The sequence below is a fragment of the Artemia sp. Qi Xiang Cuo genome, chromosome 7, assembly GCF_049724085.1.
Source record: "Artemia sp. Qi Xiang Cuo chromosome 7, ASM4972408v1, whole genome shotgun sequence".
Lineage (NCBI taxonomy): Eukaryota > Metazoa > Arthropoda > Branchiopoda > Anostraca > Artemiidae > Artemia > Artemia sp. Qi Xiang Cuo.
The window spans coordinates 20,681,857-20,699,483 of record NC_142800.1 but is presented as its reverse complement, the minus strand read 5'-3'; the positions used below and the strand labels follow the sequence as shown (position 1 = coordinate 20,699,483).

General features: G+C 31.4%; 1 protein-coding gene across 1 annotated transcript in view; it reads left to right on the top strand.

Moving 5' to 3' along the window:
- Nucleotides 1-17,627, top strand: part of LOC148950044 (nephrin-like) — a 295,913-nt gene that overhangs the window by 166,516 nt on the left and 111,770 nt on the right. Inside the window, exon 11 of the mRNA XM_089092085.1 lies at nt 14,541-14,831. Coding sequence (XP_088948211.1) covers nt 14,541-14,831 — 291 coding nt within the window. The remainder of the gene's footprint in view (nt 1-14,540; nt 14,832-17,627) is intronic.

Sequence of the window (17,627 nt, the reverse complement as noted above, 5' to 3'; positions counted from 1 at the left end):
CGATTCAAACTTGATTTGCATATTCAATTTAAGTTTCACTCGTTTTAAGATTTATTTATTCATTTACATTAATATATATTGTATGTTTGCTCGCATTGATTGTTTATTTAATTTCTGTTCGTTTTAAGTTTCATTTATACTTTTATAGCAAAAAAATTTTTTTCGTTTTAAGCTAGATTTTCATATTCAATCCAACCATTACTCGCTTTCAGTTCTATTTATTCATTTATATTGTTACTTGTTGTATGTTTTTTGCTATGATTTTTTATTTAATTTCTGGTCGTTTTGAGTTTGAATTTTAACAGGTATTTTCATATGCTGAGCTTAAGTTTAAAATGGCCTTTACTTTGAAAAACTTATTTTTTGGAAAGTTTTTTTAAAATTAATCTTAGTAAATGATATGAGCTTCCTAAATGAAAGAGAAAAAATTTACTATTTTCGTATATTTTAGCGTGCTTGTTAATCTAAAAAAATGCAACGCCAATTTAAAAAATGTAGCCGTGTAGATGTATAAAGTTTAGTTTCTGCTGTCAAATGAAACCAAATTGTTATTTTATGTTGAAATATTAAAACGTTGGTCTGTAACAAAAATTGGCACACCAAAACCTTGGACAAGAACAGTGGCGTAATTTCGTCAAAATCCTGGGGGGGGGGGGGCTTTGCAAAATTGGAGCCAATTTTCCCTAATCAAGTGTAAATGGCAAAAAAAACTGAAAAATGAGCAATATATCTTTATCATAAAGGTAAAGATATACTAAAGAAAACTGACTCGTTTCTCTGCATGCTTTAATTGTGCAGACCTTTCTTAATTTTGACAAGAATTTTGAAGAAACTAAATTTCACCTGCCGGGGGAGGGGGGAACTGGGGTCTGGGGGGAGCGGGGGGAGCTGGGGTCTGGGGGGGCAAACCTAGGTCTGGACGGTGCAGTTGCCCCCCCCCCCCCCTGCTCCATAGAAAATTACGCCCCTGGGCAAGAACCATAGTCTTTAAGACACGCTGTTCGCTTGAAGAATAAAAAAACGAATTTAATTTTTTTACGCACTTGAAGATTTAATTTAAAAATTTTTTTTAATTTAATTTTTTTTTTGTACAAACCACGAGATGATATGTTTCCCATTGCTTATGAAATCACCATCAAAACAAGAGTTGGGTTTATCTGATTTATTTCCAAATTGATTTCTGCTATGCCGAGTACTGGGGAAGAGAGAGAGAGAAAATTGAAATTTCTCAACCAAAAGGACTTAGAAATTTAATTATTTCAGTGAACTTGACAACTAGGAATCGGTATATTCACGGTTTTACTTATCGTTGTCACCGGTGTTCAAAAGGAATTTTTGAAAGGGGATAATATTCTGCTTAAGATTTATAGAAACTATTCTCCAAAAGGAGACAAATTTTTTTTGTTTGTCTTTGGAAATTGCAATTACAAAATTTTTTGGAATTAATTGACTGAAATGCATTTTTGACGTATTTAGATTGTGTTTCTAATGCAATTTTTTGAGCTAAATTTAACAGGATTATAATCATTCCACCTTCCGCATTTTTTTGTGTTATTAGCATCTTTTTTTTTGTTTGCTTAGAGGATGGGCTTTTTGACGAATCTAATTTAATTATTAAATAAGTTTAGAAATGAGTTTATTTTAATTATTATAGCAATCCATTTATTGCAATGGACTTGGCAACTAAAAATCAGCATATAAACAGTTTTGCTTACCTTGACTGCTGATGAATTTCAAAAGGAGATTTTGAAACGAGTAGGTACTTAGCAAGGGGTGGTACTTAGTATTTCCTGGGGATTTACAGAAAGTGTTCTGCAAAGGGAGATAGGTCCTATTTCTTTGTCTTTGTATAACCGTTTGAACTAATAGAAATGCGTATAAATGGATATAAATCTATTAGTTTCATTCTAAGTGCTTTTGCACAAACGAGATATTTTGTACGTTTATTTTAAGAATAAAAACGTTAACAGGATTGCTATGAGCAGTTTTGCAGTCATATAAAATCAGCATATAAGCAGTTTTGCTTACCTTGACTGCTGATGAATTTCAAAAGGAGATTTTGAAACGAGTAGGTACTTAGCAAGGGGTGGTTGCTAAGTACCACCCCTTGCTAAGTACCTACTCGTTTCAAAATCTCCTTTTGAAATTCATCAGCAGTCAAGGTAAGCAAAACTGCTTATATGCTGATTTTTAGTTGCCAAGTCCATTGCAATAAATGGATTGCTATAATAATTAAAATAAACTCATTTCTAAACTTATTTAATAATTAAATTAGATTCGTATTTCCTGGGGATTTACAGAAAGTGTTCTGCAAAGGGAGATAGGTCCTATTTCTTTGTCTTTGTATAACCGTTTGAACTAATAGAAATGTGTATAAATGTATATAAATCTATTAGTTTCATTCTAAGTGGTTTTGCACAAACGAGATATTTTGTACGTTTATTTTAAGAATAAAAACGTTAAAAGGATTGCTATGAACAAAGGATATTTATTTTTTGAAGTATCACCTTGTTCGGGCAATAACTCCCCCGTTTTCTTTATTTTTCCAAATTTACCCTCCCCCCACCCTGAAATAAGATCATGGATATTCGCTTATCGTACCATCTGACTTTCCGCTATCATACGTATTCGCCTTTTTGCACCATCTGTATCTATCTGCTCTGACTGCATTTCCAAACAGCAAGCTATACAAAAATGTGGCTCTATCCCGCTTTCTTGGGCGATAATGAGAGAAAGGTCAAGTTTTGCGGATAAAAAATCACATATTGCCGAAAATCTTCCTTTACAGCCATCCATCTAGGGCCAAGCGAAAAGCAGGTCCTCCCCGAATGGGGTTGAAAGAGGTCGTAAGAAAGGATTCAGAAATCGGAACTTCTTGGGAGGGTATAAAGAGCGAAGCTTTGAACATATTGGGAGGTTTCAGGCGGCTTGGTGCTGCAGTTAGTTGTTACTGATAATAGTAGTGGTGGTAGTAGTATGTGTTTTTCTGTGCTTGGGTCATTAAAATTGACTATTTAATCCTTTTAACACATGATCAGGAAATAAAGTAATGTAAAAGGATGTAAAAAATAAATGTCTAGAACTTCTAGCAATATTCGATAAGGAACCTGATAATTGAAAAGATATAAAAGAACCAAACAATAACTGTGAGTGGTTTCTTGTATGTAGATGGGGTTGGAAGTATATGGTTTGAGTTTGGATAATACATAACTACCAATTCTCGGGTGTATTAATTGATTTTTAATCGAGCCCATGAAGGAAAAACAGAAAACAAATATTAACAAAAAAAACAAAAAACTAAAGGCTCCAAATAACGAAAATGAAGGGTGGCGTGGGGGGGGGGAGATATTTTTCAAAAGATAGGGGGCTATTGTTTTGCCTCCTACAATGAAGTACCAAAATAGGGTATTTTTAAAGGGAAATACAAAAAATGTCTTTTCGAAATCTAGGGGTAAATCTCCCTCCCAATTGGCACCACTGAAATAGCCAACAATAAAAAAAACAAAACAATAATAGTGTCACCTAGTTCTTGAACGAAGTTATGAAAATGGCCTATTGATATTTAGATCCTGATGAAGTTTAGTAATTCCATGAGTTAATGATGTTTGCTCAAGAAACATAATGCCATATGTATTTTCCCTACCCTAAAGCTATTTGTGGCATGTCCGTGCAAAACGATTTCTAATCTCTAGTACTACTGGAAAAGTAAATAAAATTAAGCAATGCATGTTCATGAGTAGTCTTTAGGTTACTGATAACGTTTAAAATCATTTAGCCAAAGACTGGACGACAAATAAATGCCCTCTATAATATACCTACAAATAATATAGATATTTTAATAAAAATTTCATACCCATATCCCGTACAATGCATTACAAGTGTGGCACAAGAGATAAAAGAGAGAAAAAATAAGAAAAAATAGGAAAAAAAACGTGACAAATAAAAAAAAAAATAATAATTATATGAAAAAGCTCTGTTGCTATTACATAACGTTGTATATTTAAAACTACTAATATTATAATTTCTAGATAACGTTAAAGTCAGCGTTAGGATTAGAGTTTATAACGTCATCAATTGATCGTTTTAATGCTGATATTTAGTAATTACGTTTATTGAAGACGTTATTAAATATATTAAAAATGGATTGTCGAGACCGTTGCAGGGCCTCAACATGGATGGCAGGACTATAGAAGCTCTTATAAAATGATATTCGAATCCCTAATAGTACAGAAAGAGAAATGCAATTGAAGAGAAATAAAGTGAAGCAAAGAAAATAAAAAAGTAGGGGCCAACTATTCATTTCCATTTAAATTCTTTCAAAAACTCGTTTTATTCAAAGGGTATAAATAGCTAGGACCTGTTAAATAAATGTGTTTTTCTGAGGAATAAAAGATCAACTTTATCATCATTTTAACATCTGGAATTCATTTAAGTCATTTCTCAATTCCCTTCATGTGAGATTCATTTCATTGTGGCATTAACTGGAGTTCCTATGATTAATTTCAAAGAATTTTTTTTTCTTAGTTTTAATAATAATTCTGTGTTGATAGAACCTGGAATTTATTCCGACAAAAATGACTTTGAAAATGTGAATAGCTTTTCTCAAATACGCGTTAGTGCTTTTATTCTGATTTATTTCACGGGGAATAGAAAGAGATAAACAATAAAAGAAGTTGATATAAATCTAGTAGCTTTTAATGGAATAGTGAATTGTAAATAAAGTGAATCATTTAAATAGAAAATAAAATGAATTTACATGCGAAAATTTGTGTGCCGTAAAAGGTCTATGTAGTTCCCTTAAAAATGCTAAGCTCCAGTGTGTTTATTAGCAACAAGCATTGCTCTTGACACTGTTTGTATTATTAAATGAATAAGTTATATATATTTTCTTCATGGAAACGAGAAAATGCAACTAGTTATATTTGACGTAAACGTAATTTTGACGTAAACATCCAAAAATAAATTATTTACATTTTAATAAACCTTAAAATAAATATTATCTTTTGATTTTGATTCTCTAGTGTGAAGGAATCCGTGAAAGAAGGTAATTGGGTTATATTAAGTTATTAAGGCCTTAATTAAATAAAAGAAGAACAAGTCTTTTATAATAAAGTAGCACCGTTTCCAGGAATTGAAAATTAAACCAGATAGAATTCTCTCTAACATCATATTAGGAATATGGATATAACTAATATCTTACCCAACGGCTCCTAAGTGTTCCTAGGCCTGTAAAGGTGAGTCATTTAAGCACTACATCAGATAGGAAAAAAATAAACGTCGAAGAAGCCAAAAAAAAAATTTAAATGACTTTTTTGAATAACCTAAACAGTTATTCCAAATTGCATCGCCGAGTTGGAGCAGGCATATTATTTTATATATTGTTTTATATTCTATATTACTCGCTGTAACAGGATTGAAGCGTGGCCTCAGTGAGGAAGTAAAATATTTTTGTGTATGTTTGATATTACGAAGATTATAATTATTTTTACCAGAGGTAGAGGGCGAAATTTGGCTCCTTTTTTATAATCATTAAATATTGCTGGTTAAAATATTATTTTGCACGGGCTTGCTGTTCCTTTTTAACATCTTCAATCTTTCACTATTGGCATTTTCCAATTCCTTTTATCAAAATTCCTTTCAGTTTGACATTTACTTGAATTCCTTTTATTAATTTCAATTTTTCTTACTTTTGAAATCATTTCACTGGTAATAAAACACATAATTTATTCAGGTGTAAATTACATAGAAAAATTGAATAGCCCATTGCCCAATAGCCCAAATTACATAGAAAAATTGAATAGCCCAAAAAGTGAAATCATTTCACTGGTAATAAAACACATAATTTATTCAGGTGTAAATTACATAGAAAAATTGAATAGCCCATTGCCCAATAGCCCAAATTACATAGAAAAATTGAATAGCCCAAAAACTGAAATCATTTCACTGGTAATAAAACACTTAATTTATTCAGGTGTAAATTACATATAAAAATTGAATAGCCCATTGCCCAATAGCCCAAATTACATAGAAAAATTGAATAGCCCAAAAATTGAAATCATTTCACTGGTAATAAAACACATAATTTATTCAGGTGTAAATACATAGAAAAATTGAATAGCCCATTGCCCAATAGCCCAAATTACATAGAAAAATTGAATAGCCCAAAAACTGAAATCATTTCACTGGTAATAAAACACATAATTTATTCAGGTGTAAATTACATAGAAAAATTGAATAGCCCATTGCCCAATAGCCCAAATTACATAGAAAAATTGAATAGCCCAAAAATTGAAATCATTTCACTGGTAATAAAACACATAATTGATTCAGGTGTAAATACATAGAAAAATTGAATAGCCCTTCTCAAATATGCGTTAGGATTTTATCTCTGATTTATCTGACGGTGGAATGAAAATAAATAAATAGAGATTGAAGATATTTAATCAAGAATATTTTAATTGCATATTCTTTTTTTGTGCTAAAAGTTTGGGAATCTCCAACTCTCAATCCTTATGACCGTAAACCGTAAGATCTTAAACCTTAAGACCCTTTTTCTGAGGCGAGGGGGCTATCTCTGGAATTTTTGATACATTAGACTCCTCTTGGCTCAAGGACTTATGACTGTAAGTTTCAAATTGATCAGAGACAAAATACTTTTTGACCCATTTGCAGACCCTAACTTAGGGAAAGCGCGTAAGGTCTAGGAGGGAGGGGACCTTTTTCTGGAGCCTTGGTCTGGACCCTAGAATTTTTTCGATGCTAATTGATATATTAAATTCTCAGTGATAAACCCATAAGAAGCTCTTTGTGTTCTTTCTTCAAGACCTAGCTTGGTTCACAACCTACCCCCCCCAACTATTATGTTTTTTTTTCGTTCAAGTATTTAATTTTCTCCATCTAGGTCTAAGACTTGCGATCATCCATTGAGCAACTTAATAAAACGAAACATTAGACCAGAGATACTTAATTCATTTCTAAGATCACATTGCCTTTCCATTTACATTTAAAACGAAATGCAAGTATAAAAAAGTCACTTATATCCTTGTTTCTATATCTTCATCTTGTTTTAATTGTACCAGAGATCAGTCGCGGGTAGAAAACTTTGGCGAGCATCTATTTTTTCGTTACTTTACGGGTTTTGACGAAATTCGTGCAGATCAAAATCATCGACGGCGCATTACCGCATAGTTTATTTCGGTTTTATGAAATGAAGGAAACTTTTCTTTTTCATTATCTTGTTCTTAAGTTGCCGGGTTTTTCCACATCACTGCATTTTTATTTTCCTCTTTTTAAGAGTAATTGGACAATATCCGGGCCTTTCTTCCAAAACATAAAAGTTCAATAGTCAGTAAAGAGAAACAAATATCTTCCCACCAATGATTGGATCCGACAAAGTAAAAAATTGTTTATTCTACTCTTTTGAGGGGGCCCGAAAGAAGATATACTATATATATGGAATAAAATGGAGATATAAACAAATATTTTCCATTGCTAAATTCCAAATGTTGCAAGAGCCAAAAAGTATGGGGAACATATGATAGGGGAAACTGGCACTAGTGTTGAAAAGAATGCTCATCAACGCCATCTAGTGCTCGTGACTTTGTTAGACCCAAAACGGCTGCACACTTGTCGTTTAGGTACTTTTCAAATGCAGGGAATTCTGCCCCAGTAGGCCTATCAGCTTAGAGTCCACTTGTCTATTTAATTTGCGAAAATTTTCCTAAGCTAGCGTATACCTATTCTGTGATGTTTGTATGTAGACTTTAAATAATTCTCGAAAAAAAATGCTGATTAATTATTACTTAGGTTAATTTCATCTTAATGTTATTGTATTGTACATTAATCATATCAAACATTCAATTTTTTAGATTTTCTATATTTTTTTAAAATAAGATTCCCAGAGGCTGCACTGTAAGTGACGCCAGTAATTTTAATACCTATTTTCCCTTAATCCTTTTAATCCTCAAATGGGCAAACACCAGACTCTTAAAGCCCATCTCCATTTAGCAGGTTCTCCCAATCTGCCAGCATTCCGAATCTGTAAAGTTTGTGATCTCCAGTGTGTAAACTGCCCATACGGGACAGGTAAACAAGACACCGAACCGACCGGAGATGTAGCTATTATGGGCGTGTATGCTATTATGGGCATGTAGCTATTATGATGTAGCTATTATTCATGCTTTGATATCTTTCATGCTTTGAAAGACGTGGACACCGAGATATTTGTAGTAAACGTATCTCACTGACCTGCTCATCTCATTGACGACTTATATCTCATTGACATACATACATATATAGAAAACAATAAACTTTACTTTATTACTTAGATGTATTTGTCTCAGTACACAAGCTATTCACCTCTCCCTGGCGATATAATTTGGTAGACAGTTGACTGCCACGTTGCACTGCCACTGCCACTTCTCGTAATTGGGTGTACTCCTCTTTCTTCTGAGGTACAAAATGTGTTCTGCCCTAAAAAAAGATACATAAGGATCACTTGAATTAGTGTTATTAGGGGTCTAGTATTCTAAGCTCTTTGGATAGAACAGACAAAACACATAACGCATACATAAATACATACATAGAATTTGTCTTACATACATACATAGTCATACATACAATTTGTCATGCATACACACATAGAATTTACTTAGATGCATTTGTCTCAGTACATCAGCTATTCACATCTCCCTGGCGATATAATTTGGCAGACAGTTGACTGCCATGTTGCTCAATCATCATGTATGGTGCCATGATTTTTCACCACAGCCTCAGAAATATCATCTCCTTGTTTCCAGAAACAAGAAATACCTCTATCAAAATAGACATCTTTAATCTTTTTTTTTCAATGCCTTCTTTCTCTTCATTGACACCAGATGTTTTTAGAGGTTCTTAACTTTCTGATGAGTTTAGACCCATTAGCTTAGATGAACAACTGACACCAAATAATAATTAAACAGCAGAGAAGGCTTTAGGGGGGGGGGGGTAGAGGCGACACTTGCCCCGGGTGCAAAATTCTAGGGGCCAAACTTTTTAAATAAATAACCTAACGGTTATAATTGTTTTGTAATTTTAGACATTTTACTTTTATTAAAATAAAGTAGAGTGCTCAGTTAATAAATGAAAATCGTTGATTAATAAAATTAATTTATATTTTTTCATATAATCACAGCTGCCCAATTACTTGCATGTCCTTTAGACATGGTCAGTCATAAATCTTTGAATCATTTTTTAGGTCTCCAGTTGCCTTCAAGTGGCTCACTGAACTGATAGACTATTTTTATTAGCCTTTTTCTATGCTTATCTACCTTAGTTCTATCCTAGGATGCTTCTATCAACATTTGAAATGAATCATTTTTATACAATTCTGAAAAGTTATGCCTGCTTAACCTCTCACGGACTATCTCTCTTGGTTTTACTCTAATTAGTCATGGCTCTCAAGTTTTTCATCACTTTTACCAAGTTGATTTTAATGCAAATTAATGAAATTATAAAAAAAATTAATAAAAAAGTAAATTAAGAAATAAAAAGTAATTAAACATTATCAATAAAATAATGATAATTAAAATAATTAAACAAAAGTAATTTATAATAATTAGATGATAAGCGAAAAAATATTTAAGAAATGATTTATTAATAAATGAAAATTTATTAAAATTTGACCTGAAAACTTTGTGGGAGACAGGGGATGGCGCGCTAATCAAGATTTTGCCTTGGGTGCGAGAGAAGCCAAAACCGCAGCTGTTAAACAAATCTAGCGCCGCAGACATCCATATACTGAAATAAATTCGTTTTGACATTCCTGGCCCTGAGATAGTAACAGACAAATGATATACTTCTATCTTTTTTGTTCCCCGATTTACAAAAGTGGAAGTTCGTTTTCATCGTTTTTGCTCTATGAACAAATATTAATGTCCTTGCGGTGATTTATGGAAGTCCAGATCTTAAGAGTTCATGCTTCCAACTAAATCAATTTTGCAGTCTGTATGTGGCGTGAAAATGCAAGTCTTTGTCTTTTTGCATTTTGGAATTGGAATGCACTATGCAACCTCATGACTGGCAACTCAACTAAATAAGTTTTTGTTTCATTTAAATAAAATATGAACGGAAACGATTTGACTCATTTCACACTTTATTAACGGTCTTTGTTTTTTTGAATTTTGGGATTGGAATGCACTATGCAGCCTTATGACTGGCAACTGAAGAAAATTATTTTTTTTTTCATTTAAGTAAAATATGAACGGAAAAAGGTTAGAATCATTTTAAACTTTATTGGTTTTTCTTGATTATTTTGCATGTTTTATTCTTTAAACTCCTTTATTGCCAAATCAATTAAATAGTTTTTTTTACCTTGCCAAAATTTGAACAAAAAACGATTTGATCAATTGTTTTACAATTTAATAACGGTTTCTGTAATTTGTGTTTTATTCTCGCAAATCCGTTCATACAAACTGAATTAAAAAAAAAAACAAAAAACATCCCACCGGAACATTCAAATGAAATGATTTAAATAATTTTAAACTTTATTAATGGTTTTCTTGATTCTTTTTTTTTTTTTTTTATTAAAAAGCTATTAATGCAAACTAAAGTAAATTATTTTTTTTTTATTTTATTTACAGTAAGAACTTAAAACTTTTTGAATCATTTTAAACTGTTAACGGTTTTCTTTATTATTTTGTATTTTTTATTATTTAACCTCCGTTAATAAAAAATAAATTAAATAAGTTTTATTATCTTGCCAAAATCTGAACATAAAACAATTTGATCAATTGTTTTACAATTTAACCAACTAATTAAAAAAAAAAAAAAAAAAAAAAAAAAATATCATACAAAAATAACATGAAAATGAAACGATTTGACTCATTTTACACTTTATTAACGGTTTTTCGTTATTATTTTGTATGTTTTATTCTTGCAACTCTGTTACTGCCAACTGAATTAAATATTCTTGTTTTGCCAAAATTTGAAAAAAAAACAATTTGATAACTTTTTTTACAATTTAATACCGGTTTATGTATTTTTTGTTTTATTTTCCCAACTCCATGACTCTGACTCCATGACTCCATGACAAAAAAAAATCATCTGTTTAAAACATGAAAATGAAACGATTTGACTTATTTTACACTTTTCCGTGACTGCCAACTGAATTAGATAAGTTATTTTTTGTCGCCTCACCAAATATGAAAACGGTTTGACTTATTTTACACTTTAAAAACGGTTTTTTTATTTTTTTTTTATTTTGTTCTGTTAGCTCCATGACTGCCAACTGAATTAAATAAAAAAATTTTATTTCAACAAAATATGATCGAAAAACGATTTGAATCATTTCACACTTACGGTTTTTCGTTATTATTTTATGTGTTTTATTCTTACAGCTCCGTACTGCCAACTGAATTAAATAAGTTTTATTACCTTGCCAAAATCTGAAAAAAAAACAATTTGATCACTTGTTTTACAATTTAATAACGGTTTCTGTAATTTGTGTTTTATTCTATCAACTTCGTGCCTACCAACTGAATCAGATAAGTTTTTTTGTCACCTCACCAGAATATGAACAGAAACCGATTTTATCACTTATTTTACACTTTAGACCTTTTTGTATTTATTTTATTCTACCAACACCGTGACTGCCAATTGAAGTAAGTAAGTTATTTTCTCATTTCACCAAAATATGAACAGAAATTGATTTGACTTATCGTTTACCTGTTTACGGTTTTTCTGTTTTTAGTCTTATTCTGTCAACTCCTGAATTAGATAAGTTTTTTTTTGTCACCTCACCAAAAAATGAACAGAAACTGATTTGATCGAGTAACGAGTAAATCTTAAATTGAATATGAAAATCAAGCATAAAACGAACAAAACTACTTCAAACAATAGTTTGGGTACTGCCTCCTTCCCTCACTGTAATAGTTTAAAACCTACTGCGTCATTGGCACTTTACTAAGAAAATAACTTCCTTAATTCAATTGGCAGTCACGGTGTTGGTAGAATAAAATAAATAAAAAAAGGTCTAAAGTGTAAAATAAGTGATCAAATAGGTTTCTGTTCATATTCTGGTCGTACCAATTAGCTATCGTACGAATTTGCTATATAAATTTTATAGATTATAACAAAGTATTTTAACTACTAGCCACAATATTAGAAGAGAAATATTGGATAGCTAATTGGTACGATGGCTAATTGGTACGACCAGAATATGAACAGAAACCGATTTGATCACTTATTTTACACTTTAGACCTTTTTGTATTTATTTTATTCTACCAACACCGTGACAGCCAATTGAATTAAGGAAGTTATTTTCACATTTCACCAAAATATGAAAAGAAGACGATTTGACCACTTCTTTTGCACTTTAAAACGGTTTTTATTTTTGTATTTTGCTTGGTCTCCCTGTTTGAATCCAAGCATCTCTATATGTGAATTTGTAGACATTCAAAGATCTGGAAGTAATAAATCTATGCCCTCAAAAAAGTTCCTCTTAAAGCTCCAAGGATATTCACTTCATAGAACGTTTTTACTTTATAGCTTCCTAAATATACTCTGCAGCTTCTGGACGATAACCCATGAAATTTAAGTATAATTCATTTTTTCGTTGTTTTTTGGCCGAGGAATTATAGAAAAACTTCATTTATGTTCTCTTTCTTACAACTTGCTATTTAGTCACCTCTACAGTTCCTAAGCAGGGACTATCCAGGGTCAGTTGTGAAAATGGTTTTAAAGCCAATTTAAGCGGCTTTAAAACCATAAAAAAAACCGTACAAATTTATAAAATCATCATAGCCATCACTTAAAATCATCACAGTCATCATAATAATACTATTTGGAATCTAAAAATGTGGGATAGAGATGGAGATTCAAGCTGTAATCAAGCGTGAAAGACTTAATAGGAAAAATTTTTATTAATCTATTTCATAGTCTATTAATTGCTCATTGTTGCTAATATATTGAATTTTCCTTAACGTAAGACAAGCTTATATAACGTAAAATTCTATGTAGAGCTCGAGTTTGCATAACGCTGCTAACATTATGGATAAAAATTGCATCAAAAGATTGCCCCATGTAACGTAAAGTCTTAAGCTATGCTGGTGCGAAAGGTTTTAAGTCATCGTCAGAAAGCACCATAAATCATCATAGTCATCCTTTAAAATCATCACAATCATCATAAGCAAACTATTTGAAAACCTAAATATGCGGAGTGGAAATGGATACTCAAGCTGTGGTCAAGCGTGACAGGCTTTATAGGAAAAGTTTATTAATTTATTTATAATTTGTTGTTTTTTTAAAATGTAATTTTATAAGAAATTTCAGCAGAATCATAAAGAACTTGGAACACGATAACATTTCCGGCGTTTCATTTCCTCCTGAGGATTTCTCGCACCTCCTTATTTAAACTTGAATTTAACTGTTAATCTCCAACGTAATAAGATAGTAATTAACTCTATTAAGAAATAATTGAATTTCAACTTGGGAAACTTCCAGAAAGACACACGCTCTTCTAATACTACTCTTTCATCGTGAATTATTTGTCGTGTCAACTTTCTTAAGAGTTCCTTCAAGGCATTTTTGTCTATTCCAATGACCAAGATTACTAAGGTTGTCTGACTATTCCTAAGTAACGGATACCGTGTAAATAACTTATAGAGCTTAATGTTAAAGCAACAGTGTAGTAGCTACTAGTTTAATTACTCATGTAGCAGTTATAGCGTTAAACTCATATTAAGTTGAAGGACTAGGGGGTGGAGCTTCACTCGGTGAAAATAAAGACAGTTTTTTTTTATATCTCTTTCGTAAAACAACTGTAATATTGTTTATTGGGCGTCATTTGGCGTCAAAGTAAAACCAGTACTGGGTATTTGGGATGATGTCATTCATATGATGACCCTTAAATATGATGATCCAAAATGATGACCATAAGCGAATTATCTTAAAGTCTTGACCTATGTAGATTGTTTTTTCACACCTGAAAATGGTAGCTGGCGAATTTTCAGAAAAAATATCTAGTGTCTTTTTTGCAAATAAATTAAATAACTATATATATATATATATATATATATATATATATATATATATATATATATATATATATATATATATATATATATATATATATATATATATATATATATATATATATATATATATATATATATATATATATATATATATATATATATATATATATATATATATATATATATATATATATATATATATATATAATATATATATATATATAATATTTACAATAATTTAATAAGATAAGATGCGCCTTAACCACGCATCCGATCAAATACTTCCACTATACCCAATCTTTTGGGATTTCCCCGAATTGTAAACAACTTCTTTTCATAAATTTCCCTGAAAAATAATTTTCGTAAATATATGGACGTTAAAGCGAGATACAAATCGCTAATTTTCGTTTTATTTTTAGTTTTTGTGGAAACTAAAAATTATAGTGCTGTTTTCAATATTAAACTTACAGATAAGTCTATAAATATTTGTATATAGTTATTTTTCGTTTAATAATATGTTTTTTCAGATAAACCGACTTACTACCCATCAACAGGAATAGTTATAGATGTGGTTGAAGGCGGAAATGCATCCGAGAAAATTGAATGTAAAGCCAATCCATCCGAAGTGACATATTCGTGGTCAAAAGATGGAATTTCTTTACGAACTTTGGAAAATAAGAAGGAGAAAGACACTGTTGTATTTCACGAGAATGAATTATTTATTTTTGATGCTGCACGAGATGACGATGGGGTCTATAAACTAGAGGGAACTAATGCAGAGGGAGCCCACTCGGTTGATGTTAGAGTCAATGTTCAGTGTAAGTATTATCTGCTGTCTACTCCTGCTTTTATTGCTAGACAGTGGTGACAATTCTCAAAAATTTAAAGGAGGGGAATGAATTTAAAGGAGGGGAATGAATTTAAAGGAGGGGAATTAATTTTTCAAGGAGGGGAATGAAATGGAATGAATTTTTAAAAGAGGGGGAGGAAAGGGGGATGTATTTCGAAAAATACAAAAAGAAAGGAATTTTCTCAAAATATATGGATTGGTATTTTTTTTTTATTCTAAAACAGCACCAAAATTGGTATTTTTCAAAATATTGGTGGAAATTGCCCCTCTCTCCCAAATTAGAACCCCTGGTGCTAGGGTAAAAACCTCTTTTCGGACACAATCTCTTGGTTATTTTAAAGATAGTGGTTGAGCTAGGTCAGTTAAACTTTTAAGAAAATCAGTTTGAAGTGTTCTTGAAAGATTCGTTTATGTAACTCAACTGCTTTCTTTAAGATAATGAAGAAAATACTGTCCAAAAAATGATGTTTATCTTACTTTTTCAGAATCGTAGCAGCGTTAAGAAATAGGGGATTGGGCTTGAAACGTACTTTTTTTTTTGCAGAATGAGATCCCCATGGAAAATTTCATACCTCCCTCCTCCAAGGGTGTGAGCCGTGTTTACTACAAATATTTGCTTCTGAGTACCGATATTTTTTGTATGTGTAAAAACAATTAATAAAAATGAAATATCAAAATGTAATATAAACATTTAAACCTTGAGCAGAAAGGCATTTAAAAGATAAGATTCAATTTGGATTTTTTGGGCATACTCATTACTTAGGCTATGATTCTCGCTACATATATTTTGGAGCAAACGCGATCTATGTCTCTTTTTTTTGCTGAATGAGATTACCATGGAAAATTTCACACCTCCCTACTCCAAGGCTGTGAGCCGTCTTTACCACAAATATTAGCTTTTGAGTACCGATATTTTGTGCATGTGTAAAAACAAACAATAAAAATAAAACATAAATAAAACATAAATAAAAATAAAACATTTAAATGTCGAGTAGAAAGGCATTTAAAAAATATGTTTAAATTTTGAATCTGTGGGGCATACTCATTACATAGGCTATGATTCTTGCTATATATATGTTGGAGCACACACAATCTATATCGTTTTTTTTTTTTTTTTTTTTTTTTTTTTTTTTTTTTTAATACAGTGGGCTTTTCTTGGCTCAAGCATTTACGTCTATAGGTTCCAAACTGATCAGGGACAAAACACTTCTGGCAAAATGTCAAAATTTGAACAATTTGGATTGAGCTTGAAACGTATTTTTTCCGAAAATACGGAACATTTTTAAACAAAATATTTAATACTTCTCTCCTTCAAGGGTATGAGCATCTGTATTCTGTAAGGGTGGATCCAGGATTTTTTTAGGGGGGGGGGCAAATTTGGGTTATCCGAAAAACTTTCGGTATGAAAAAGTTTAACTGACACAATCGTGCGATAATTAAGTCAATGACGCTACGTGAGACTATTTTAGGGGGGCGCTCCTCCATACCCCTCCCCTGGATCCGCCACTGATATTCTCTACAAGAAAAAAATCGGGGATAAAAATACAATATCAACATTTGAAACATAACATTTAAAACAATGTATACAAAATATTTAAATATGGAATAAAAGATGTTTAAAAATTTGACCCAGTTTCCAATGTGTGAAGCAGGCTTCAGATAGATATACTGTGACCACTACCGCTACAAACTCACCGTGCGTTAATTCATGTGATACAAATAAACTGGTGATCATTCTCCACCCTTTAATTCTTCCCTAACCCCTAAAATTCACTCCTGATGAATTCTAAGAAATGTTGCTTCCCTGCGCAACTTTCGAAACCTAATAATTAAATTAACTTAAGCTGTTGCTCGTGTAACTAAAAGGAAGTAAAAATTTTGAGTTTATAAAGTTGCGAAAATCGACTTACCTACCCCCTTAGGCGATAACCCCCTAGGCATCTCCCTCCTCCTTAAATTTTGAAAAATACTTTGTTTTGATATTTTCATTGAAAAATACCCCCTTTTTCGCATTTTCATTGAAAAAACAAAAAAACTACAAATCTGCCCCTCCTCCCCGATGTTGAAAAATGAATAAAAATGTAATTTGCAGAATAAAGAACCTTATATTTCTGCTTTGCATCTGGAAGCCTTTATCGACAAATAAAAAGAAAATAAATAGACATAACAGTTAATACAAATAAGAAAATGGCGTAAAGAGATATAATGCTATTCAGTTAAAGGGGAAAAGAAAAAAAAAACAGTAGGAAAAGCTTCTTTCATTTTTATTTATTTTTTTCTGTTCCTTTATGTTTATTCACTTCCTTATATTTTATATTTGCGGAATATTTTCTTATTCCATTGATATATGCCTCCAGAAAAGAAAGCCGAAATATTCGGGCTTTTATTAGTATATATATTTTTCCGTGTTTTTATAGACTTAATTAAAAAAAATTTCCGTTATTATATATTTCTATTTCATTTTAATTAAAAATGGAAAAGTGTATTAAATTTTTTTTTATTAGTATCCTTTAATTTCATTGGCATTATTTCGTAAAAATCCTTGTGAGGGGGGGGGGGCATTGGAGCCGATTTTCCCAAATAAAGCGAAAATGACAGGAAAAAAAAAATTACCTATGTAGTACCATGAAGGTAAAGATATACTAAAGAAAACTGACCCGTTTCTTTGGATGCTTGAATTATTCAGGCTTATCTCAGTTTGACAAGATTTTTGAAGAAACTAAATTTTGACTGGGGATCAAACTGGGGTCTGGGGGGGACAAAC